The sequence below is a fragment of the Penicillium canescens genome (assembly GCF_028828765.1).
Source record: "Penicillium canescens strain IBT 15451 chromosome Unknown utg000004l_segment0_segment0, whole genome shotgun sequence".
In the NCBI taxonomy this organism is placed as follows: Eukaryota; Fungi; Ascomycota; class Eurotiomycetes; order Eurotiales; family Aspergillaceae; genus Penicillium; species Penicillium canescens.
The window spans coordinates 2,211,053-2,236,266 of NW_026703966.1; the positions used below are offsets into that span (position 1 = coordinate 2,211,053).

Sequence of the window (25,214 nt, forward strand, 5' to 3'; positions counted from 1 at the left end):
TCTAGGTACCAACCTAGGTCGGGTAGATCATGCCAAAATGAGATCACAAAATATTGGGCTCGAAGTAAGCCAAGGTAGTGCGGCATATGCCGGTGCTGTGGTTGCAGCTCTCCGGTTCGTAGAAGCCATGCCCCGGGTGTAAATAAGTAATTCATGGATGCAATTTGGTTCGCTGTATCCAGACTGCGCCTAGGCAGTATAGGCAAATAGACGTCCCCACAATGCTGTGAATATATTTCCTATTCAGGCTTCTGAGGCCCCGGCGTTCTCATCTCACTACTTGTTAGGAAGCATTTGGATTAAGTAGAGAACCCCTAGGGACCAACAATCAGAATGCCACCTGTTTCTAGCGAAAACTAATGAATTTGATCATGAAAACACTTTTTGCATTCCAAGGTTCATTATGAGATCCATGGGTTTTATTGTTAGTAAAATCAAGGGGTACGTTTGGTACGAAGTATATTTTCTATGTTGAGCCTTGGTCGATCTCGGGCAGCTGAGCACTACCTAGAGGGTCTATCATCAGTCACCATCTATCCCACCTAGAAATTATCGCAGCTACTATTATGGCTGCTAAGAGTTCCTTCAATGACTAACTGCATCTCCCTGACTCCCCACCACATACCTTATCTGAAAAACATGACCCTGCAGACACTATGACGCCGAAGAGTCTCATCAACAACTCACAGCATCTCCATAGTGCTTCACCACAGATCTCGCCTGAAAAACACGACGCCACTATGACGCCTAAGAGTCTCGTAAATACTCACCACTACATATGATTGGGAAAGGGTCTTGCGGCACAGTCTGGGCAGCCTCTGAGAAAGGCTATGCATTCAAAAGAGAAGATGGTGGGCCCGATCGGTCTCCGAAGATATGACATTCGAATGCACCATCGATTCATCCAGGCATTTCAAAGATTCACCATTTCCAATCACACAACAAACGACACAACCCTGAAGGAATCACCGCAAATACGGCTTCAAATACAGATTCCAACCTGCTACGACTTTATCAAGGTAACAGATCAGAACTGGAGGACACTGAACCAACAAAAGTTCCCACCGGGGTATACGCTATGCAATATGATCCAGTTTCAGCGCATTCCTCCTTTTTCCGAGACCACAAGAGAAGTGCTGATTACCAACTACTGTCCGTCCAAAATTGCTCAACAAATACGCACCAGCGAGCCGAACAAAGACTGCTTGATAAGACCGTACCTAGGCCGAAGGCGAACTCAAAAGCCACATAGTATGTCGCAATTCTCCGCGTTCTCACTCCGGAATTACCCACTTCATATCGATCAGATGGAGTCAATCGGCATGGAATCAAATGCTATCCAGCAGTACGCGAGGACAATGGCCGAAACACTTGCTATAGTGCATTGGATCGGTGAAATTGATGGGAACGATATCGAGTTTGTTCTAGCGCCTCCTGATGATTCCAACTGGAGAGGATCACCTGAAACAGGGAATAGTGTCTTTGGAGACCATTCATTATGGGTATTGGACTTTGATTTATGTAGGAGGATGACTATGGACTTCAATGATGTCGCTTCTTTTTGGGGTAACGACCCTTACTACCCCCGACCAGGAAAAGACCCTGTGATATGGGATGCCTTCCGAGAGCGCTACATTCAGATCAGTGACGCTTGTATGGGGCTTTCCGGGTCGCAAAAGGCAGAATCTCGACATGCTCTGCCAAATCAATTCATTGAATTAGTAGAACAGGAGGGAAAGAGGAGAGAGGAAAGGATGACAACGGCACGTGTATGAAATCAAACATGTATTAATAGATTGGTGGAATTCAAACTTACGTTCCTTTTGCTGAATTTGACCGCACTCGAACTTGAACAAAACTTGTGATGTAGTTCCTTGCCAATGTCGATCCTCGAAACTCGTTCACCTATGTTTACACAACAACATCACGATCATATCAAGCTTCCTTTTATTTTCATTCGTGCTTTCATCAATTGCTTCTGAATGCTACATCAAAAGCTAATCAACCGTATGATGATAGAGGGGCTTTTGTCGTCTATCTAGGCCCAGTAATCACCGCTGTTTGACTCGTTGCAGACCTAATACTATAAATACAGCATCCGCTCTGTGTGTAGGTGGTTTGTTTGATGTCATGTTAAGTATCCTTTCTTGTTTATAAGGAAGCGTGCGAAGGTTGCGGGCTTCGGTGGTAGAGTTATCTTACCGAAATTGCCACTTGCCAGTTGGAAAGGCCCGCACATCTGTGCTTGGTTGTAAGGAAGTGCTCAGAATTACAAGCGCCCAGTCCAGCCTTCTCGTGCTTTGAACAGGCTATGTGGCAATTATGATGCTTCTTCCGTAGCGCACACTCCATGGGGTGCTTCCAGAATTGGCTCATGTCCCCATCCATCTTTCTTGAACTGTGTTCCAAGAGGGAAAAGAGAAAAGATGTGAGCCGTTTTATCCAGGCAAGCAAATCCTGCTGGCGCCTTGCTTTCAGGCAACAATATACAAATCTCAAGCAAAATTCAAAATCGAACCGTTAATTCATTGAAACGTTCATATCAAGACTCTGTACAATTTCCTAAACCAATTCTTAATTCCAGAAATCCATCCGCTTCTGAATGTCCAAAACCTTAGCTTCATCGGCCTCAGAATGGTCATTGAGATCGGCTTCATCTGAACCAAAGGCATCACTTGTAACCTCCTCAATCTGATCTAGAGTAAGACCAATGAGCCCAACAGAGCGCGCGTTACCGACATGGCACATCTCCTCGCCAACTGCAGCTTCAATGACACCCTCGCCTCCCTTGGAAGCGAGATCGGACTCGAAGCTGTGGAACACCTGCCGAAGGGGTTCCAAAACCTGGCTACGGAAAAACTTGACGGTCTTTTCGAGCTGAAGTTGCTCTCGTAGAGAAGGCGAAGAAAGCAGCAGATAATACAGATTCAGTGCGGAGTGAAGTGGCGGACCTTGGGTCTGGGTGAGACGGGTCCAAGTTGCGACAATGCTGGGCGCTGAACCGGAGGCCGTGACGGGGGAGAATAGATGCGGGAAGAGAGCCCAAAAGTAGAGCGGGTATTGGAAGACATTGCCGGATGACTGATCGGAGCTGCGCAGCAGTTCATCCTTCAACCATGAAATGGCACTATCCCGGGCAGATACAAGGCGATCATCTTCCAATATTTTGTAGATGAGCTTGAACCTGGTTTCCGATGATGGATGGCTTTGGAAAACCGCGGCCGGAATTTGGCGAACGATGCCGTGACTCTGGCGGGCTGTGCACGCAGTAAGGGTCACCACGAACTCCTTGAACTCGGTTTCGCTGGGCGCGGCTTTGACGGGCTCTTGCAAAGCGTAGACCGTTATGGCCATAAGAGAGTCGAGTAGTGCGTGCGGCTGACCAAATGCAATTTCATCGAGGCTTGTGTGGCCGCCGACAAAGTAGTTGAAGATCTGTGCAAGGTTAGGGAACACGGGCAGGTCGGGCATCGGCTGTCCAGAGGCGTATAGGGTAGATCCTGCGGCCCGAGCTGCCAGTAGGAGTAGTGAGCCATGTCGCTCGAGTGGAATCCCATCGGGATTTTTCGGTGGCTCCTCGAAGTCGAGCTGCGCCGGTTGATCAGTGGGTGATTGAGAGATAATTGATAGAAGCTGATTGTTATCAATTCCAACGTCACGTGATAGAGCCTGTATAACCAGTTAGAGGATATGAATCAAGTTTGCGGAACGTTATAGTTATATAATCAACATACCACCAGTTTGCCCATTATCATATCACGCTCCTTGAGCTCCTTGGTAGATCCATATGCATCAGTCTGGGACTGAGCGGGTAGCCGCAGGTCGGGATGGAGCTGCTCCTGCATGCGAATAGTCCACGACATACCCGGGTCCACAGGGCCGGAGAAACTCAAGAGATATGACTTGAGCAACTCAAGCAGACCAAACTGTGTGAATTTCCGAACAAGAAGAGTCTCATTATCGGCAGATGGAGATGGCGTCGCAACCTCTGCCTCGGGATCTGGTGCTGACGCTGCGGCAACCTTGAGAACACTCGATTCGCTAGCAGCTCGTGGAGGAGGAGCCGGTCGTTTAGACGGAGAAACCGCACGGAGGAACTCGAGGAAGGCGAGGGTGGTCTCGTTGGTCGGCATCGATGTGTATGCCTCTAGGGCTGCTTGAAGGGAGGTGGCGATAAATCGACTAGGTGCCTTGGTCTGGATACGTGTATGGAGTACCGAGAGCATTCCGAGAAGGCAATTGAACTGTAAGATGTGTAGGGGCAGCCCCGCGTCATTCGCCTCTTCGTCGTCTTCATCTTCGGGCTGGAGTTGCATCAGAGATTCCGAGACACGCAAGATCACTTCACGGGGATTTCCCAGTCGCGCAACATCTTGGAGACAGTCGCTGGATGCGGGGAGCATGGGAAGTAGCAGCTTCACCAGGTCCCAACCGATGTTCGTCGTAAGCTTCTCATCTTGCAGGAGCTTGTGGAGAAGTGGCAAACGCTCTGGGGTTAATTGATATTCCAATAGCGTCAGGTAGGTCAGGTAGTCTGTTGCTGGAGGCAGCGCCTGAACGAGAGGGTCTTCCATGGTAGTTGTTGTGTTTAGATGTGAGCGGGGTGGGAAAGATGAAACGCGGCAACCGCGATGACATCAGCGGCAGAATCCCCAGAAAGGGGCTGTGATCTTCTCTTCACGACTTGCCTATATAGCCTCGTCTGATGTCTACTTCTCATCTGCTTTGCTTCATGTTCACCTTGTCAGGTCATCGTCCTGCATATCGGATCTTCAGTTAATGACTGTGCATGCTAGACATTCGGACATCGGATGTATTGGCCTAGCTAGACCCATCTTCTGAAATCGAACCGATCTTGAAGTTTTCCCTAGGCGACTATCTTGCAGCGTGGTCACTTACGGGATTTGAAAACGGCATCGCTTTCGGGGTTGTCGGAGCTCTCGGAACTGTGCCTGGTTCCTGCAAAGCCAAGAACCAGAACAATGCAACCTTGGTAAGGCACGAGTAATGCCAAACTAACTCTATAGACCAAATCTGGAATGCCTCAAAATGGACCTATGCTCCGAGTTCCCTGCTTGTTGCCGATAGTTCCGACCCCTTCCTAGTCTGCTCTCCACTCCTTCCTCCAAAGCAGGTAGGGCTGAGATGTAACCTGTTAGGCGTCATGCTTTCCTTTCTTTCCTTTCTGCTTTTCTTATTCCAACGACTATAACAGCTAGCGGTCTGGCTACCTCCGCCTTCATCCGTACATATTACTCTTCTGACAAGCATCCTTACATTGGGTCTTTACCCTTTGTCTGTCTCTTCCTCTACACTTGACAACGGCAAAGCCAAGATAACTCCTGCCCTGCCTGGCGCTTTCATTGGCGAGATCATCTCCCTCTCCCCAACAAATGTTTATGACGCGAAAATGACCGAAATGCCATCGTTTTATACTCCGTCCACGTCCGACCGCATTTCTCCACCTGCCCCGGCAGCGATGAACGAGCTCATGAATAGATATTCCTCGGCGAGAAGCACTGCCACATTCAAGGGGGCTTCCCACGCAAATATCGCAACCTCGTCCAGCAAGGTATAGATCGCGTACGGCTCGAATACTACCGATACGAAGTCACATTTGGGCTATACGTCATGACGCCGAGCGAGAAATTTGTGGCTAACACGTTCGTCCTCGTCGTGCTCTCTCTGCTGGCTTGGGCGCTTTTTTACTTCCCGTCACTACTCTACGCCAAAGTCTTCCGCCTCCTGTGGCTCCTGACCGGCCAGAGCGGCGAGCAAATGGGTGCAACTCTGGGCATCCTGGGTGAGCATGAAAACTCATCCTGTCCTGTGTGAACCGCCAATCGTGATTTGGTTTTCTGGCAAACAGTTCAATGCAGTGCCCACTCCTAATGTAGGAATCACACCCTTTGCATCGGGTCTCCGGTTTGTCGCAATTGTTGAATGCCTCCGATATACCCGGGCTGCCAGGTCTCGCGTGTGAGCTCCAGGGACATGGCACATATCCGTGTCCATCTCTCAATTTCCGTTCCCTTTGCCGTTCTTTTGACCGCGTTCTCCCTCCATGGAAGGATATACCACATTCGTTCTTTTTGCATATATACCCTCACAGTCCCGCTTCTTGGGACTGGATGATGCGCAGATTTTGATTCTTCTCCCCTCTTCCCCGCGTATTATGATTGAGCAGGAGTACACGGCGCAATGCTCGACTTCGAATCACGGTTCCCGTGACTGCATGATTCTTGTGGGTGCTCTGTTTGCTTTGGCTACTTGTACCAGTCGCCCATGAATTCTATTGATACCAGTCTAATACATAATGTTAACATGGATATATTTACGATTTATCGTGTGGCTGGTGCCGAACAGAGTATAGCAGTACGTAGTCAATGCTTGGCATGAGGCTGAGATCGTGTGCGTGTTCGCCCAACGTACTACACCGTAGTAGGACTGGGCCAAGAGACAGAGAATCTAGGGGCGGAGGACCCAGGAAATACGTAGGGGTGAAGCATAGGGCGGAGTGGAACACGCAGACCGCGCGGCTGAGTCTGCGTCGATCGGCCCAAAAATAACTTTTGAGTAATGTGACTGCCTGCTTCTTCACACACCTCACTTTCCAACACTTTCGCTTTTTAAGGGCTTCTCCATCGTTAAAGAAGCTTATTTCAATCTCACTTTCTCTCAACAACTTCAAGGATCTCCCTGTTCCGATCCTGCTAGACCAACCTCGGCCGCCCATCATGGCCGCCAACGACTACTATCACCAGAACATCCCCCAACCTCCAACATACGACCAAGCTGTCCCTGGTTCAACACATCAAACCCCGACGATAGCCCCTGGAATCGGCTACGCCAGCCACAGCGCGAACCATGACGACCCGTCCGCCCCTTATCACAACAGAGAAAGTCAACAATCTTTTGTCTCGGACAATGGACAATACCAGACCGCAGGACGTGTAACAGAAGGCGACCACTACTCAGAGAACATTCCCTTGAAAGCCCAGACACAGTATGGCAACAACCCGGATTGGATGCAGCAACAGACGCAGTACCCTCCATCTCCAGGGGCACTAGAAGATAGCCGACGAGGTAATGGCCGAAAGAAGGGGTTCTTCAAGAAGAAGATCGCCTGGATGACATATATCTTGACTTTGGCCCAGATCATCGTGTTCATCGTCGAACTGGTCAAGAATGGTGAGTTCGGTTCTCGGCGCTTAACCGTCTCGGAGAAAGGACTAACCGAAGCTTTCCTCTACTAGCCCAGTTGACAGGTTCGGTTATTGAAACGAAACCCACCTTCAATCCGATGATCGGCCCTTCACCGTACGTCCAAATCTACATGGGAGCACGCTACGATCCGTGCATGAAGAACGTGGAGGGAATCCAGAACGCCAACACAACTATCTTCTGGCCCTGCCCGAATGCCACTTCCACCACCGACCAGTCGTGCTCATTGTCGGAATCCTGCGGCTTTGGCGGCGTTCCCAATCCCCGTGTCGGAGGATCAACAGATGATAACCCCGCTCCCAACCAGTGGTACCGCTTCATTATTCCCATTTTCTTGCACGGAGGTTTCGTCCACATTGGCTTCAATTTGCTGGTTCAAATGACCATGGGCGCGGACATGGAGCGCATGATTGGAATTTGGCGGTATACCTTGACATATTTTGCCAGTGGTATCTTCGGCTTTGTACTGGGTGGAAACTATGCTTCTCAATTGGACCCCAGTGACGGCTGCTCGGGTGCCCTGTTCGGTATCCTCGCGCTCTACTTGCTCGATCTTCTTTACGATTGGACTCAGCGTGAGTCCCCATGGGTCGAGCTTATTATCATGATCCTGGGCGTGGCCGTCTCCTTCGTTCTGGGCCTTCTTCCCGGGCTGGACAACTTCTCCCATATCGGTGGCTTCATCATGGGTCTTGCTATTGGCTTAACTATCATGCGCTCCCCCAATGTTCTCCGCGAGCGCATCGGTCTGGCCCGCCAGCCATACGTCGCCATGAGCGGTGGAGCCGGCCAGGCTACCCCCGACAACAGAAAGACAACCTCTTTCGTGGACATGTTCAAGAGCAAGCGCGGCATGGCCAACTCGAGCCAGGATATCGAGAACTCCAAGAACCCCATCAACTTCTTCAAGGGCCGCAAGCCTCTTTGGTGGTTGTGGTGGGTTGTCCGCGCCGGTGCTTTGGTGGCGGTCCTGATTGGTTTCATTATGTTGCTTGTCGACTTTTACAGATACCCTACCTCGAACTGCTCGTGGTGCTACCGCTTGAGTTGTCTGCCTGTCAATGGCTGGTGCAAGCAGAATACTCTGACTTTCACTAACACCAACAGCACGTGATCGTGCTATTTCTGCTATGTTTTGACATTTTATTGCATTCTATCAACATGTTGATGGATCTATTAGCATTACTGTAAATATCCACATTTTACTATACAACAGATCGTCCTTGTAAATAGATCAATTATTCTTCCAGTTCATATTGCTGTTGTTCCCAAAATAAACTCTGGATATCCACCACGCCACAGCCACACTAAGGCTGTGGCGAAGTAAATTACGCATACCGTACATGTACCTGATCTCACCTGATACTCAGATTCCAAATCCGATGTCTGACTTCACCTCTGTGTTCTGCTTTGTTTCATAATGGAAATATTCCTTTGAGGCTCCCCGATGCACCTCACTCCCAAGTCTGTACCGTGAACACCCCGAAATGGCCACCTTGGCCTCGTCACCCCCAACCTCGCCCTCCTGGCCGAAGCGGCGCCCTCGAGCCTGGGCTCTCCGCTGTGAACGCTACTGCTGTGCGGCAGCAAGCTGCTTTCCACTCGCTTTTGTCTACGGCCTCACAACATGGGCAGTCTACGTTGCAATCAGCATCGGCATCAAGCCCTCAAAGAGTGACTGGATCGGTACGCCGCATTCGGCCTGCTGCCTGCACAGGCTTTTATCTACACGCAATTTATCCAAGTATACTAACAATGTTATCATGATAGGCATCCCAAGTACAGCACTCGCATTCACACTCTACGCCCTCCTCAACTTCTCCTATACTGTCGCTGTTTTTACCGACCCGGGATCGCCGACCCGCCGCGGCGCTGACCGCCACGAATACAGCGCCGTCCCTGTCTCCGAATATCCGGAGTTCACGTCATACACCGTCAGCTCGACTGGCGAGTCACGGTACTGTAAGAAATGCCAATGCCCGAAACCAGACCGCGCGCATCATTGTTCAACGTGTAAGCGATGTGTCTTGAAGATGGACCACCACTGCCCGTGGCTGGCAACGTGCGTGGGACTGTATAACTACAAAGCCTTTCTACTATTTTTGATCTACACCTCGCTGTTTTGTTGGGTTGTTTTTAGCGTTGCTTCTATTTGGGTTTGGACTGAGATCCTCAACGACACCCAGTACATGGATACCATTCTACCTGTGAATGTCGTTTTGTTGGCGATTCTTGGTGGTATTATCGGGCTGGTCTTGACGGGATTTACAGCTTGGCATATTAGTCTTGCTGTGCGTGGGACAACGACCATCGAGTGTCTAGAGAGAACGCGATATGTCTCGCCTTTGCGTAAGGCGTTGGACCGCAAGCGCAATGAGCAGCCGCCCAGCGATAATTACTGGGGTGAGCCGGAACCTAGCTTGACCGGTCGACTGCAAGGGTATGGAAACCAGATCATCGATGCGCATGCCAATGCCATCCCAGGAGTCACTCGTGCGGAAGAAGGTGAAGAGCACCTATCTCCAGACCCGCGCTCAACAGACCCTATGTCCGGTGCCTCAGGTCCAGACAACCACCTCACACCAGCCCAACAGGCCCTAACGCGATCATACGCCGAAATGGAACGACAACGCGAACATGAAAGGTACCAAGAGTACCAAAACGACGAAGATAACGAGAAAATGCCCAGCGCCTTCGACCACGGCTGGCGTCGAAACCTCCTCCACCTCTTTGGCGAACGACCACTCCTCTGGCCTCTCCCAATCTGCACAACCACCGGCGACGGCTGGGGCTGGGAACCCAGTGAGAAATTCCTAGAAGCACGGGACCGCATGCGATCTCAGCGAGAGCAGGAATCTTCCGAGGAACAGCAGTACTACCGCGAACTGTACCAGCGCAACCTGGATAACAGTCATAGTTGGAGAGACCCTGCTGGCGCCGCGCAACCCTTGCGCACCCCAAAACGTGGTACCACGCCTGAACGGCCTCCGACTAGTGTCTCCATGCAGACTCTTGCGCCAAGGTCTCCGAGGCCGAGGCCTGGGGATAGTGATTTTGAAGATGAGGTTGAGGGGAATGGATTGTTGGATCCGGGAGTTGGGCGTCCTCAGGCTTCACGTGATGATACGGATGAATGGCGAGATTGGGATTAAGCGTAGCATAGCATGCTGCAAAGATATAAATTAAGCATTGAATGTTCAAACGTCAAATATTCAAATATCAAAATATTATGCAATGATGCATATGTAAGCATGCACAACCTTGATAATGACGGGACACTTGGCATCTTATCGATTCTCCACTTCTTATCCTCTCCAACCTCCAACATCCACATCAACAACATACACAGCCTCTCAATCTAACAAAAGCACACACAGAAAGCTAGAGAGACACCAAAATGACATCCCCCTCAACCCGCCGCCTCCTAAAAGAAAGCGGTGACCTCCATAAAAACCCAAGCCCCTTCTTCACCGCAACACCAATAACAGACGACAACCTACACGACTGGCACTTCACACTAGTAGGCCCACCATCTCCATCCCCCTACAGTCAAGGTCTGTACCATGGCCGCATAACCTTTCCACCGACATACCCACTGCGCCCGCCATCCTTCCGCTTCCTGACACCATCCGGCCGCTTCGAAGTCAACCGCGAGATCTGCCTTAGTATCTCGGGTCATCACGAGGAAACATGGCAGCCGGCTTGGGGGTGCGCACGGCGCTTTTGGCGATTCGGTCGGAGATTATGGGAGCTGAGAGTCAAGGGCAGGTTGGGGGGATGGAGGGGAGTCCTTCTCTTAGGAGGGAGTTTGCGAGGGCTTCGACGAGTTGGGTTTGTCGCGAGTGTGGAGTTGGGAATTTGGAGGGGATGAGGCGGTGGTGGGCAGTTTGTCGGGACCGGGGGGTTGAGGTTGATGTTGAGACTGAAGGGGCTAGGGTAGGGACTGGGGAGGGTGAGGGGGAGGAGAAGAAGCAGGAGGAGGACGGTGATGCTCGAGATCAGAGTGAAGTTCCAGCGCAGGCGTCAGCTCAAGCTTCTGGCCATCAGGGCGAAAATACTCCAATTGCGCCGTCTGCTCCCACCCTTGCTGCGGCTGTCCCTGCCACGTTGCCAGCGCCAGATCCAGCACCCACACCTGCATCATCACCGAGACCTGCAGCTGCAGCTCCTGTGTCTGCACCAGCACCTGCACCTACCCGCACGATCCCTGCTCAACCAATACCCTTGGATCAAGAGTCGTCCGAGGGCGTCTGGCTGGACCGAGCCATTGTCGGCGTCGTTATTGCTCTCATCATATTGGTATTACGACGAGTCGCCAACGTCGACGATCTATGAACATGAAATATGACCATTCCTGTTGCAATATCTTTGCTTTTTGCGTTTGGGCGGGTGGGACTACATTTACGGAGTTTATATGCACATTACCAAGATACCTCTAGATGTTTATTGAAATCAAACACGGCATTTGTGAAAATTTTGAATCTTTTCTGCTATTCTTACAATTCATGAAGTTTCCAGGTCTGAGATCAGAATTTTGAACTTAGGACTTAAAATTAGGACACAACCATCCACCACCATTCTTGCAAGCGCCAGGCGGCACATTCGTCATTTCCATCTCCTTTGACCGCACCCACTTCGGCCAACCATCGCAACAATAGAATAACTTCCCACGGGGCCAGTGTTGGCTTCATCATGTTGGAAATGCTGCGTGCATTGACACCGGGTCGAAGCACCATGCACCCGAGGACGGCACCCATAGCCATTGTCCAGAGACGAGGGACAAGCTCACCGTGGATATCGAACCACATTGGACACCTGCGTCCCAGATCTGTGTATGGTGATACAGGCGGCGGCGGCGGAGGTGGAATAGATGTCGTCTGTTCGAGGATGGGATTTCCGTAGACATAGCTTTCGGTGGGAAGGACCTTCACAGGGAAACGGAGACGAGTTTTATCCATTTGCCGCGTGAGATATCCACCATCTGTAAGACCGAATTTGTCGCGGGGTGCACCAGAAGGCCGTAATTCGACACGGCCAGACGTAGCAAGGTTGATGAGGGCGAGAATGTCGCCGTCTTCTGCGTTATATTTGACATCGAAGATGCCGAGGTTCTGGAGCTGCGGGTCCAGGATCGTGGTTTTGAATTGGGCAGCACGAACGAGTTGGGTACTGTCGACGGCGCGTTTGCGGCTGAGCGTCTGCAGGAAGTTATCTGAGATATCGTAGTTGCGGCCCGGGAGGATGCGGCCACTGTTCGTCATGGTGATGACGCGATCGTTCACCAGCGCCTGTGTGGCATCTGTGATGAGCGGCTCGCCAATGCGGTTCAGGACGTCGGCTGCCTCGGCAGACTTGTAGGTCTCCTCCGAGGTGATGATGTTTGCGCGGACCCAGGACTTTGCATCCTCAAGACGTGCCACGCCCTTCTGTCGTACAGTAAGTCCGGCTTGTTCTTTTTCAATCACAGGAACAGCGAATGGAGTGCGGGCCATAAGAGCGCGCTTATGGTTGATGGTGGAACCATGCACGGACTGATAGACTTCGTCGCTTGCTGTGAGAGGTTCCTCGCGCAGCTCGAACACAGCGTCAAACTGTTCGCGTGTTGCAGGAAGATCTGGGATGCTCTGGGAAAGAGGAACATCTAAGTGAGTGCTTGCCCACTCTACAACACCAGGCCAGTCGTAGTTTTCCAAATCGTTGTAGTCAATGGTCGGAACCAGACCCTTCTCATAGGCTTCAAGATACCGTTCTTGAAAGTCCCTCTGCATCTTCGCAATCTGTAGACGATTTCTGTTCAGACACCGCCGTGCCTTTTGTTCCATCGCCGATGGGTCGTGCTCTGGGAAAGCACGTGTTACGAGATTCCACTCGACAACCCTTGCATCCAATCCACCAGTAAGCACGCGGACGGCTGTTATGGCGATCATGATGTTTCGGAGCAGTTGCTCGGGTATTGAACTGCGTGTCTGCCGACGAACCAATTGGCGAGGTGCGGGTCTGTCTTTATCAGGTGTTGCAACTTCATCAAGTGCGGCCAAACGGCGGTTGGGACGCGGCTTACGTCGCTTCTTTCGTTTGAGCTGGAATGTATCATCGGTCTGTAGGCGACGGGAAGTGATCGACCGCGTCTCCATAGGCGTTGGAACTGGAAGTGGCGACGGTCGAGGCATGTCTATCTCAAATCGAATTTCCCCGCTGATTGGCTCTGTCTCGAATTCACCCTGTAGAGTTTGGTTGATGTTTTGCATGCCCTCAAGATTGGAGTTGAAAACGTTCTCGTGGTCAATTTCCCACTTCATAATCTTATCAGCTGTTGCGTTGAAGGTGTCTGAGATCTGTGACTGGTCGGCCAATTCAGTCAATTTGCTGACGAATTGCTCAGCGGTGACACCGCGCTTTGCTTTCTTTGATTTCATGAGCCACGAGCCGGTGGAAAATGTGCCACTGGTTGAATGGAACTCCTGCACCGGTGCCATTAACAGGGCATATTGGCTGATATTGGAGATTGGCCTCATGCGTTGCTTGGGGTTGATGAGAGTATCGAGGCGCCTGATAGATCCCTTCCGGGCCGATTTCCTGTCAGGGCGAATGACCGAGGTGAGCGGGTGGACATTCATGTCTAGTACAGGGGGTCGTGCAATTGTCATAAGCCGCTGGACTCCATACTGCCTTTCACTCTCCTCGTCCAACATGAAAGCGTCGGCCTCGGCTTGCAAGCCCCGCATGAGGCGTTTTTGGATTGCTCTCCCTCTTCGTGCTTCTGCGGCCTTCGCAAATGCAGGCTTTTGATGTAAAGTGACCGTAGCTTTAGTTTCCAAAGGAAATCTGAATTTCTGTTGTTTGGGTGGTTCGCCTGTTTGTCGACGTCCGCTTCTTGTCAATCCGGGGTCCAATACCACATTCTCTGAGAAGATCGGCCTCGGTTCGTGGACATCGGTGGCTAGCATTTTACTCTGCAGATTCTTGACCCTTGCATCCTCGGGAGAGAGCTCCGACTTCATCAACAATGTTCTAGTGACCATCACACCCTTTCTGTCTCTGCCACTGAATGTTAACTGCCGAATCTGACCGGCATCAACCAGTACCTTGACCGCAGTATTGATGGTCCGCATATCTGGTCTCTCCTTGGGCCTCGCCTTCATCCATTCCGAAACAAATGGATACCAAAGCGCAGCGCCCGTGGGGAACACGCCACCAGCCCTTTCCATAAGCTCCAGGATCACCTTTCTGCGGAGGAAACTAATCGACCCGCCTCTCTCGATTAGAGGCCTCGGGGGTGCGACGGGTGGCTGTGCTTCAGCTGTGCTAAGGAGGTTCTTATGCTGCCGGGGGCCTTTCCTGGTGGTATTCGACTGTTGGGGATACGCAGGACTTCCACGAGGTGCAAAGTGTTCAAATGGCTTGACCGGTGAGGATGCTGTAGCTGTGTCTTTATTTGGGCTTGGGTTGGAAGCTCCAACACGGCGTCGTTTTGAAGGCGTTTGGTTTTGCTCATCCTCGAGTGGATGTACACTACCACCACTCTTGTCTCGATGACGTGGTGTAGTAACTGCAGTCATATTCTCTGTACTCGCTCGAGCTGCATTGTCTGGCAAAGTTCCTTCGGACGTTTCCAAAGATACCTGATCGATTTCGCCTTGGGTGTCTCCAAGACGAGGACGCTTTGAGGGTCTTCCGCTTTCCGGATCATTCGTGTTTGGTATTGATGACGGTGCGGGCGAGTTCAAAGTGGGCCAGCGAGTATTTGAAGCTGTGTTTTCATTGGAAACGGACTCCGACGCGCGAGCTGAGGTATTGTCCTCTTGCATTTCATCATCCGAAAGGTCGTCATTGACAAACCAAGGGAATTCGGCCAGTTTTGGTGATTTAAAAACTGCAATTCGACTCTTTCTAGGTCGACCTCGGGCCTTGCCAGTGGGCCTTCTTCGCCCATGGGGGGTAATGTACACCCCAGGTACAGGCATGTCCATGAGCTGAACCTTGTACTCAGTCCAGCTTTCATCCATGCCGAGTGCTTTGAGCTTCTCTATCCTCGACATTCCCTGGAATTCATTGGCCCTAGCGGCTGATTTCCTTATCTTCCGCGGAATAGCATGTTTCCAATCATCCGGAGCAGGAGCTTTTTTGGATGTGGATTGGTGTTCCGGCTCTGGGGCTGCAGGATCAACCGCCGAAGTTTCAATGGCTGCAGATTCTTCGCGTGGAGACTCTTCGGTTGCGGATTCTCTAACTTCAGATTCTCTCGCTGCAAGTCCTTTGGCCTCGGCTATCTTAGCAAGCTTTGCTATCGTCTTTTTGTTGAGAACGCCTTTGGGGCGCCCCTTTGACCGCGGGCGGACATCCATATGTAGTTTGGACCCAGGGGGAAGCTTGTCGAGACGGGTTCGTACAACTGCGAGACATTGTTAGCCATATGTACCCATATTTCTAATCTATTAGACCTTTCAGGAAAGGGCATACCATTTCTGCCGTCAGGGAGTCGAACGACAAATGGATCGCTTGTAGAAAGCAAGTAATCCGATGGATTGGCATTGACGATCCCGTCACGTAGAGTAGCGTTTGGGTTCTCTAAGAAGCTCTTAGAGGGTTCCTTTTGGGGAATCCATTTTCATCGAGCTGAGCAACAACATTGAAGGGCGGAATGTCAATTTTCAATGATTTAGCCTTCTTTTCTGGAAATTCGACCGCTTCCCAGGACGCCTGGCCAGCTTCCACAAGCTTTGCGAAATTGTGTCCAGCATAATGAACATAGAACATGGTGGTCTTTTGCATTGCCATATCTCGCACGATTGCAAAATGGCGGAGATGGAGCGGTTGGGACATTTGCCAAAGATCGACCAGACGTTGCAAGATATTCTCTGTAGGTCTCCTGTAGAAGTTTCCGAAGAGAGCTCGGGCGACTTCCTATACATTTAGTTAGCTCGATGCTCGCTTAAAATAATGAATTTATCTTACCTGGTTTGTCATTCCCGAGGTACCCGTTCGCTCAATGATGTCAAACATCTGGTTGTGGGTGTTGCGTTCTGGATTCCAACTCGGCACCATCCGTCCGACATCTTCGACGTGCTCTCGTATCAGGTTGAGTGCACCTTCGTCTGCTTCAAGCTCACGTTTGCCTGCAATATCCAGCTCGTCTTGGTCTATGTCACCGAGATCCCTCACCCCGTTGTTGTCCAGGACATCAAGTTTAAATTCATGGAACATTTTCAGATCCGTTTCTGTGGGCTCCCGTTGAAGCTTGATGCAGGGGTGCAGCTTTTCGTATTGTGACTTCGCTCTCACGCGCTTCAAAACACCTATTCGCTCATACTTGCGAATTGCACGAGACAAAATCCGCCACCGCCAAGGGTCATCGAATCCCAGAAGCCGTTTCAGATCATTGCGGGTAACAATTTGATGTTCCCGAAGAATCTCAAATAGTTTGTCGTTGAAAGCGTCAAAGTCGATCATCGCCATTGCCTGGGATTGTTCCGGTGACTGTCCGTTTCCTTCGTTGGCAGTGGAGCGCAAGAACCGTTTCAGCGTGCAGAGACTTGTTCGAGACCCTCTGATCTGAACCGGACGCTTATCGATGTATCCCTTGGCTTGTAACTTATCCGTGCGGGTAGGAACGGACCGTTTGTCCTGGCCACTGAGCTTGACCAATTCTGGCTGTACAATACCTTCCGACTTGCGGGAAGCGATAATTGACAGCAGGACGAGTTCAAGCGGCATTACCTTACTTTCGTCTGGTTCGTGTCCAGTGATAGCGAACCATGTTCGCTCACTTGAGACAAAAATTCGAAGGTGCGATTGATGATTTTGGTCGGCATTTGGTTCGGCCTCGGGAGCTTGCGAGTCAAGCTGCTCGGCCTCGTCCAGCGTGAGATGGTTGAATTCAGTCTTTTGGCCCACAGACACCTCTGGGTTCTTCGTGAGCCAGCTCCAGACCTTTGCTTGAAAACGACGATCGACGTTCTGTTGATGCGTTCCATCACGCGATTGACTTTGATAGAAAGCTGTGATGGCTTGGAGAACAAACGATAAAGTTGCGCCTTGAAGTGGGTTAGCAAATATAACAGAGCAGATCGGAATTTGAGCATGGTTGTATAATAAGAGTGGAAAGGCCGAAAAGCAGAGCGATGTATATAAAGGGCTCAGCATAGATCGTTTATGCTTCGGCGCCAAGCGATGACATGCATCCCCGAGGTGATGAAATGTGGGTCTGAGCGAAGAGCTATACACACCTTGGTTTCCGCACAGCGCGACTTCGTTCAGCACGTAATCAATAAGTAGCTGTAAACTTGGTGCCATGGCTACATAATTGTAGATATGATTTGATATGAGTAAGAAGTGATGCGAGATGTGGTGAAGGTGAAGGGAAAAAGAGAGAGAAAAGTGAGGAGGTGAAAAGATCAGTTGTCGACTCGAACTCCGGTCGCTCCAGTTTGCCTTTTCTGCCACTGTCCACCGCTCAAATGTCCATGTTTTTTCTGTCACCTGACACCGCCTTCTGTCCTCAACTCTCACCTTATCAACTTACAGGGCTTCCCTCTACTTCCTCAAAAACTACAAAAGCTTGCCATGTGATAAGACAAAAACATCATCATAATCATAATTTACCGTCTCAATGTCAGGATATTACGATTACCCGTTTGAAGATGCGTGGCATTAGGATATCCCGGAAGTGATAGCGGGAGATGGCGGATGTGAAACACAAACGATCAGGGTCGGGATCGGCGGTGCACCGATGTAAGCAGAGCAGGTCTCGACTCTATTACCGGTTTCTTCATCTAATGCACGCTATAAGTTATGTCGACATATCTACTGCATACTGACATCAAATCATTCTAGGGGCACTATTGGCAAACCGGATTTGTCGAATGACCATTGTCTTCAGTGATCCTTGATTTTTATTTGACATGATTAGGGAAAGGAAAGATTTTTAATTAAGTATAACGTTATAGTAGAGATAAAGTATAGAAAAATCTCGAAGAGTTGAAGAGGGCTGTGTAGATACTTCGAAGGTTTGTTTTCAATGACATCACGCCACGTTACGTCAGGTACCTACTAACACAGCCAAACTTGTATGGCAACGGATGTACCCGAGCCCCCGTCGTTTCCGGCCAAATTTTCTGGTCTTGCGCCTCTTCTCTTTCTTCCTTTTAACTTGCACGCCATGTCCTAATATCCCCCTTGTTTTGACCCGTGTACCCCTGAAAATTCTATCAAGCGGTCCCGCCCTGATGGAAGAAGAAACCGTCCCTGCACAAGCCGGGCCTGCGCAAGAGCCAGCGCAAGAGCCAGCGCAAGTCGAACTAGCGAACTTCGAACTTCCAACGCACACCGAGCCGCCACCGCTCCCCTACTCGCTCCATACAAGGAAGAAGTCGATTCTCTTCTTTTGGACCATTTTCGTGATCGATACATTGGGCCAACCACTGATCTTTTACTGGTGTCTATGGTATCTGACGGATCTATCCCATAACGTGGGTATGTTTGGAAGAGATATCCGTTATATCCGTTCAAATCGCTGATTTGCATCTCGCGCAGTCTTTTCAATCGTCACCGCATCCTTGGGAGGTGTCTCAGTCTTCGAATACTTTTACCGCCTTTACAATTTGTTCCGCAAAAACTCGCGCGCTCGACCGCTGAATGCCCGTGTGTCATGGGTAGGCTTTTCTCTCAGAAATGCATATGGATATGGACACTGATGGATGCCACAGCTGGACTTTTTTCAAATCAACTTCACAATTGTGTGGTTGATCTTGGCCGTCGAGCTTATCGCGTAAGTTTGGAATGCGCCATGGAATCTCGTGTAACGAGCTAACAAGATCGCAGTGGATCGGTACCTCACGAACCATATGGTTAGATCAACTCCGCAATGTCATCATCGCTGATCATATACTGACATGTCCACCAGTGCGTCTCATTGCCATGGTTCTCCCGACCGTCATGTTCTATTTCGGCATCGTCTACCTCTCTCTCGACATCTTCCGTATGATGGGCTTTAAAGCCCCATTCCGAATTTCGTCTACTCCCAAGGGCTCCGTCATGCCGACCGCTCTATACGCTCTTATTGAGGATGTGGTTGCAGTAGACGGTGGTGGTGGACAGATATACCGATACGCCCTTCGAACACGATACCTCTCGAGTCCCTATTTCCGACGAATGCTTTTCGAAATGAACTGCTTCTGGAGTGGAGGATCTATTGTATTCGCCGCTGCCATTACCGCGGTAGTGTTCACAGTCGAAGAACCCGTGGCATTCACAGTAAGCAAAAGTCCGAACCACAAATCGAACATGAACTAACTCGCACAATCAGCTGGGCTGGTCCCTTCCATTTGCCTGGGCCATCGTCTGGACTATAATCACAATCCCTTGGGTACAGAGTGATCTCCGCCGTGAAAAGAGAGCGTGGGCAGAGAATCGTGGCCAAGGTGGTATCCCTTGGGTCGACGATATCAGCGCGCCCACAGCGCGTACGCGCTTCGCATCTATGCACGCGAGCGTTAACCCCTGGGCTCGTGATAAGCACAGCGCCCCTTCCACGCCCTCTGAGGCTCCCGAGAAAGTGCCTGATGGAGTCAGCAATGGGACTCCCAATGGAGCCTCCAATTCCGGTGCTGAGGTTCCTCACGATTCGAATGCGACCCCTCATGAGCAGACATTCGGCGGCATACCAGATACCGATCCGGCCAAGGAGGTTTCCCCCGTGTAATATGTATGACTGATGAATTTGACTTCGAAACTGCCTCGTTTTGGCTTCACATGAAAATGAAAACGCATTGATTTGGAGGGTCTTTTTTATAGCTTTTTGCATTCATTTTGTTTGAGCAAGCTCGTGTCACGTGTATAGATACCCTCTTTTATTTCTAGGAAGCATTGATACTGGTATTTGATATTGATAATGATACTTTATTCCTATTGTGCTACTCTCTCGTATCTCTGTGGCTTTCTAATATGCAGCTAAGATTAAGCATATTAGTCTGATCCACACGCTAGTTGATCTTTGACCCCCATGGCGCAGGAAACCTGTTTCAGGCTAATCTCTCTCCGCTTTGACCCCCGTTTGGTCTTAAGCATTGGCGTTGGCATTGGAGTCCTCTCACATTGACTTTGTGTTGTGCACCGTGTTGAGTGGATGCTTGGGTGTGATTTTGACATCCATGCGAGTTTCTTCGCAGCCTGGTGCGTGACACTGATGCACTGGCCGAGTGAAGCTCCTCCGAATTGGTTAGAGAAGTCCGAATGTGCTTTGTCAAGCAGGTAACGAGCCTTCACGGCTCTCTTTGTAGGATCGGGGACACCGAGAGCCCAAGGGTGTGCGCGGTGCCCACTGGCAAGCTGTTGTCGTGTTGACTTGGTACAAGGCTCAACTCTCTGCGGGTACTTCAGATATAGAAATAACATGCTGAATAGACCTCCGCTGATCCGCAGCACTGAACCGATCCACAGAGCCGAATTTGTGAACGACGGCAGTTTCCCCTGCTTCCAAATTGATCACTTCCCCCTCTGGAGCTGAGACTGCATATATAGGAGACCGTTCAAGGATCTTCCGGGAAGGAACATGATGGAGAGGGAAACGATTCCGTTGACGAGTCGCTCTCTGCTCATTATTCCGCAGATCGTCATACTCGTCCAAGATTTCTTCTCCGATCAAGTCTTCAACGGCATCCTCTCGAGTGAGAATTCCAACGACTCGGTCTGGATTCTTTCGGCTATCAGAGACAAGAACCATATAGTACACCCCCTGTCGGAACATATTCAAAATACTCAAGCAGTTCGTACTTGAATGTACCACCCGAGCCGGAGACAGGGTAAAATCGCGCACTCGTTTGCAAGTTTTGGGGTTATACTTGGTCAATGCTGTCACGAGCAATAAACCGACAATATTCCTTCGGTTGTCAGGAGCATGTACAGGGATCCGGGAGTATCCCTGGACGTAAATCCGGTCCATGGTGTACTCGTCCAAGACGGCGTCGGCGGACAGAGAGAAGACATCCTTGATGGGCGTCATAATGCAAGCTGCAGATCTCTCCTTCATCCCAAGAGCGCCATGAACGATCTTAACTTCATCCGAGTTGAGTCGTTCTTCGGGTTTGCCCAATGTTTTGTGAAAAGAAAAGAGGGCCATCAGCTCCGACCTCTTATAGATCGTGCCGTGGTTGTGTCCAACGAGGATATCGAGTAACTTTGCAATAGGCCACGCGATTGGAGAGATAATATACATGAAAATTGAGACACATGATACCATCCAAGCACCGACTCTGAGTGCGTGGCGGGCACAGATAGATTGCGGTATGATTTCGCCGAATATCACGATCAGCACGGTACTACCCACTACCGCTACTAACCCTCCACCAAGGATTTCATCTAACACAACGGGTAAAGCCTCATTCGTCATTGTATTTCCCAGGAGTAGAGCCACGAGAATCCAATGTTTTCCTTGTTTTAAGAGAGCGAGGACCTTGCTGGCATTTTTTTGATCGGTTATTTCACCAGAGGCTGCGAGGACTTGGAGATGGACTTCATCTTGGGTCATCAATGCAATCGCCAAGCCTGAAAATGCCCCTCCGATTAACACCAGAGCAGATGAAATGATCAGGTTAAGCCATAGTTTTGGATCTGCCATTTCCCTTGAGAGTATTGCGGCATCAGAGAGGTGAAGTCGCAGCGCAATTGAAATTGGGATTGACAGACACTATAGGGATTTGTGTAACAGACACAAAATTCACATTTCGCCGGTCCTCTCCGTGGAATCCAGGAACTAAGGCTCAGGTACAAATCAGATGCTTGCGTGTGGAATCACAGTGTTCATGATATCCACAATTGTCATGATTCACGCTGTTTCTATTGTGCTCATTCCTAACTGTATAGGGTTAACATCCAAATTACATGCCTTGTTCTAGAACCGAGATTTAGAAAAAGAAAAGTTTTTCACGCATCAGTTTCGATCAACCGGAGACCTTCCATAGAAGCCGTGCCAATCGGAGTGTGTTTCAGGTGGCTTAATCTTCCTAGAGCATTGGCGAAAATTGGACATACGGAGTAATGATAGGTGGCGTATACATGTTACGTTTTTGTTACGAGAGATAGTCTGCAGACTCACTTTGTTAGGTGATCGGCTCGGCTCGAGGTCTGTCTCATTAACATCCACACTCCAGACTAGCACGGGTGTCATCTAGACAAAATTATTGGCAGTTGAACAAGCACTAGATGGGCGGGGGTGAGGTGGGGGCGGTACTTGGGATGTCGGCCATTTGGCTTTAGTCTACCGTAGGCCGGGAGGGGTCAACGGTGTTGTAAAGTAAAGAAGCCATGGACGTTAGACCAGAGTTATATGGTAGCTAGCCCGGAAATAGCCAAGATAAGATCTACAATATGTATCCGAGCTCCTAAAAAGCATAATCTCAATTGATGTACGGTTCAAGGGCCTGAGCGGTGGATTTTAAGGGTTCAAGGACCCGAATATGTACGTATTCGGTCTCTCGGAAGTTCCGCGGAATTTCCGATTGACGGTTTGCGTGCTAAAAACAGTCGGGGGGCGCTGCGCAGGCGCGCCACTGTGCCATCTACTCGGGCCCTAAGGAAAATCTGTCGTTCTAACACTCCCAATCACTCTGTATGCGGGCTAAGGACGCGAGGGAATTTGTTGTATTAATTAATTTCATTCTTCCCGCGTGCGGGAATTCCCCTCCTTCGGGGCCATTTATGGTATGTTACTTACAGGAGCTGTGCTGTACAAGCAACGTCCCACAGGTGAAGTACTCTAATCCTAGCGCAACAAATGAACCAATGAGTCCAGACGAGTGACATTCCTCGGGTAGAAGCGGGATAAATACAAAATTGGCTATGGTCCCGACGACACGCCGGAATTTAGCCTATATTATTCCGGAGTCTCTATACCACTACATACTGCAGCACCGGCCTTTATCTGCGTTTTTGATTGCCGGTTCCTACATATAACTGGATTGTATTGGTTTCATCGCGGTGTGTATGCAGCAATTGAGACATTATCTGTTTTCTCTGTCCCCGTTCTAGGCTCCTACGCGATAGTTCCAGACAATCCCCAGAAACTTTTGAGACATATAGCCTCGAGGCTAATTCTTAGTGTTCCACGGTTCGAGCTACTTGGTCGTAAAGCATGTCAATCCACAATTATTCTGTGGGGCAACTGATGTTTCTAATGCATGCCATGGCCACTATAGCTTCGCTTCCGGCGAGTGTCTAACTGTTTGTGACTTCCCCCGATCGCGCCATATATAAGCCGTATAAGCTCGCGTGACCACCATTGGAGAGAGGTTTGTTTTAATTTGTCTCATCTCACCCTCCTGTAATACCCTCTACCACCTCTCGCTTTCCCATCACTTTGCATTTGCAATCGCCATTCTTCTAGGCACTCGCTTCTACCTACACCTTTGGCGAAACAGATTGTTCGCATTTGATGTCGGAATTCGATCAGCTTGCCATGGTTTCGGCTTTCGAAAATGAGTTCGCTGACATGCTTCAAGTTTATAAACAAATGCCAGACTGCAATCTGTCAATAGTAGATATTCTCCAGGGTCAACTTGATGTGGACTCTGCCTCGTCCACTCCAACGTGTCTTCCCTCAACCCCAGTATTCGGGGGCACCGATCCTTCTCTGAGAACACAGTCAAAGAGCTCTTCCACGATCAATGGCAACGAAAATGATTTCATGGATTTCCACTGGGATGAAAACGACGGGTGTCCTTATCTATGGAATCCCATAAATGAGGTATTTAAACCATCACTCGGCGCTTGCTTAGCATCACACTAACACACCGACTAGGTTTCCTCTTCTACGCTAGCTGGCATGGAAAGAACTGGAGATAGTTGGCATCTACCAAACGAGAATTCCAAAGAATCCCAACCAACCCCAATGGCGCCCATGCACACTTTCCAATCGACCCAGGCGCAAAGTACTGCATCGCCTGTTAGCCAAGACTCTGTAGAGCCCAAGCACCACAGCAACCCACAGGGATTGACTGCATCTCCCCGTCCCACAGCGCCCTTCGCTCACAGCTCCACGACAAAAGAAGTGGCGCCAAGATCATCCATCTCCACTGGAAACCCACCGTTCGACTTGGCGCCCAGTCCAAGTCAACCCAGCATCGCGTCACCATGCCCAGCTTCACCAATTCCCAAAGCGGCAATTGCACGCAAGAATTCCACTGCGGCCTGGAAGCGACGCAACTGGCACCCAACGGCTACCCTAGATTTGCGACCTAAGGTCAGTCCTGTTGTCCCATTTCTCAACCAGCAGAATGGTAAGTTAGCCATTAACAATCCGTATAAGTAACCTTTCTTATTGACTTTATGAATAGCAACTTCCCCCGATCTCTCAACCCATAACCTCGACACAAAATCAAACTACCAACACATCCAAGACGGCACATTACCCCCAGGTGTCAAATACCCCATCCAAGTAACAAAAGACAATCTCAACCAAAAACGCACGTACCACAGGCTGGCCGAACGGAACCGTCGAGACAGGTTCAATACCGCAATCAGAGAGATGGAAGCTCTCATTCCGGCGGAATTTGTCGAAGAAAGAAATAAAGCGTCAGGGCTTGCCTTGACTGCTATTTCTAATTCGAATTCTACAAAGGAAAAGGAAAAGGCCCCGTCTGTGGAGCAGACGAAGGCTGATGTTATGGAGATTGCGGCTGATTATATTAAGATGTTGCGTGCGACTCTTGATGAGAAGATTGAGCGTATAAATAGGCTTGGTGTGGCTGGGTCTGATGTCTCTGTATGAGTTATGATGTGTTATTTGTTTCACTATAAGTTTTATTCCCAAGAGTTAACATAGCGATGGTTTTGTCATGTGTGGTATATCGATATCCATTATCAGTAGCTGAAGCTGTTGGTCTTAAGGTTGATTCTGCGAGTAACACCTGTATTTCTGGGCTATTGTATAGGTCCACAAAAGGTAGGTGTCACAAGAATTGATAGATCTCGACATCGGTTTCAGAAAAGACCCGAAA

At 49.9% G+C, this 25,214-nt stretch overlaps 10 protein-coding genes across 10 annotated transcripts; 7 read left to right on the forward strand and 3 right to left on the reverse strand.

The window, feature by feature from the left end:
• Window positions 1–1,307: 1,307 nt before the first annotated feature.
• N7446_006198 (zinc finger protein) lies at window positions 1,308–1,775 on the forward strand (the record flags this gene model as incomplete). Its single annotated transcript, XM_058514946.1, has 1 exon — window positions 1,308–1,775. The coding sequence occupies one exon, from the start codon at window positions 1,308–1,310 to the stop codon at window positions 1,773–1,775; it is 468 nt and encodes a 155-aa protein (XP_058372124.1).
• Window positions 1,776–2,574: 799 nt separating this feature from the next.
• N7446_006199 (uncharacterized protein) lies at window positions 2,575–4,574 on the reverse strand (the record flags this gene model as incomplete). The annotated part of the gene is made up of 2 exons (XM_058514947.1): window positions 2,575–3,669; window positions 3,735–4,574. The coding sequence occupies 2 exons, from the start codon at window positions 4,572–4,574 to the stop codon at window positions 2,575–2,577; spliced, it is 1,935 nt and encodes a 644-aa protein (XP_058372125.1).
• Window positions 4,575–5,631: 1,057 nt separating this feature from the next.
• On the forward strand, window positions 5,632–5,835 carry N7446_006200 (uncharacterized protein; the record flags this gene model as incomplete). The annotated part of the gene is made up of 1 exon (XM_058514948.1): window positions 5,632–5,835. One exon carries the CDS (start codon window positions 5,632–5,634, stop codon window positions 5,833–5,835), a length of 204 nt encoding a protein of 67 aa, XP_058372126.1.
• A 902-nt stretch (window positions 5,836–6,737) lies between these two features.
• Window positions 6,738–8,338, forward strand: N7446_006201 (rhomboid family membrane protein; the record flags this gene model as incomplete). The annotated part of the gene is made up of 2 exons (XM_058514949.1): window positions 6,738–7,191; window positions 7,257–8,338. The coding sequence occupies 2 exons, from the start codon at window positions 6,738–6,740 to the stop codon at window positions 8,336–8,338; spliced, it is 1,536 nt and encodes a 511-aa protein (XP_058372127.1).
• A 288-nt stretch (window positions 8,339–8,626) lies between these two features.
• On the forward strand, window positions 8,627–10,376 carry N7446_006202 (DHHC family palmitoyltransferase; the record flags this gene model as incomplete). The annotated part of the gene is made up of 2 exons (XM_058514950.1): window positions 8,627–8,910; window positions 8,995–10,376. Exons 1-2 carry the CDS (start codon window positions 8,712–8,714, stop codon window positions 10,374–10,376), a joined length of 1,581 nt encoding a protein of 526 aa, XP_058372128.1. The 5' UTR covers window positions 8,627–8,711.
• A 245-nt stretch (window positions 10,377–10,621) lies between these two features.
• On the forward strand, window positions 10,622–11,559 carry N7446_006203 (ubiquitin-conjugating enzyme E2; the record flags this gene model as incomplete). Its single annotated transcript, XM_058514951.1, has 2 exons — window positions 10,622–10,889; window positions 10,910–11,559. 2 exons carry the CDS (start codon window positions 10,622–10,624, stop codon window positions 11,557–11,559), a joined length of 918 nt encoding a protein of 305 aa, XP_058372129.1.
• A 218-nt stretch (window positions 11,560–11,777) lies between these two features.
• Window positions 11,778–17,517, reverse strand: N7446_006204 (uncharacterized protein; the record flags this gene model as incomplete). Its single annotated transcript, XM_058514952.1, has 5 exons — window positions 11,778–15,616; window positions 15,685–15,814; window positions 15,853–16,128; window positions 16,180–17,258; window positions 17,451–17,517. The coding sequence occupies 5 exons, from the start codon at window positions 17,515–17,517 to the stop codon at window positions 11,778–11,780; spliced, it is 5,391 nt and encodes a 1,796-aa protein (XP_058372130.1).
• Window positions 17,518–17,750: 233 nt separating this feature from the next.
• On the forward strand, window positions 17,751–20,118 carry N7446_006205 (uncharacterized protein). The gene is made up of 7 exons (XM_058514953.1): window positions 17,751–17,955; window positions 18,014–18,696; window positions 18,757–18,875; window positions 18,930–18,991; window positions 19,045–19,070; window positions 19,127–19,476; window positions 19,529–20,118. The coding sequence occupies exons 2-7, from the start codon at window positions 18,303–18,305 to the stop codon at window positions 19,922–19,924; spliced, it is 1,347 nt and encodes a 448-aa protein (XP_058372131.1). The 5' UTR covers window positions 17,751–17,955; window positions 18,014–18,302; the 3' UTR covers window positions 19,925–20,118.
• A 460-nt stretch (window positions 20,119–20,578) lies between these two features.
• N7446_006206 (uncharacterized protein) lies at window positions 20,579–21,838 on the reverse strand (the record flags this gene model as incomplete). The annotated part of the gene is made up of 1 exon (XM_058514954.1): window positions 20,579–21,838. One exon carries the CDS (start codon window positions 21,836–21,838, stop codon window positions 20,579–20,581), a length of 1,260 nt encoding a protein of 419 aa, XP_058372132.1.
• A 1,836-nt stretch (window positions 21,839–23,674) lies between these two features.
• On the forward strand, window positions 23,675–24,985 carry N7446_006207 (basic helix-loop-helix domain-containing protein; the record flags this gene model as incomplete). Its single annotated transcript, XM_058514955.1, has 3 exons — window positions 23,675–23,962; window positions 24,017–24,494; window positions 24,552–24,985. 3 exons carry the CDS (start codon window positions 23,675–23,677, stop codon window positions 24,983–24,985), a joined length of 1,200 nt encoding a protein of 399 aa, XP_058372133.1.
• Window positions 24,986–25,214: the final 229 nt, after the last annotated feature.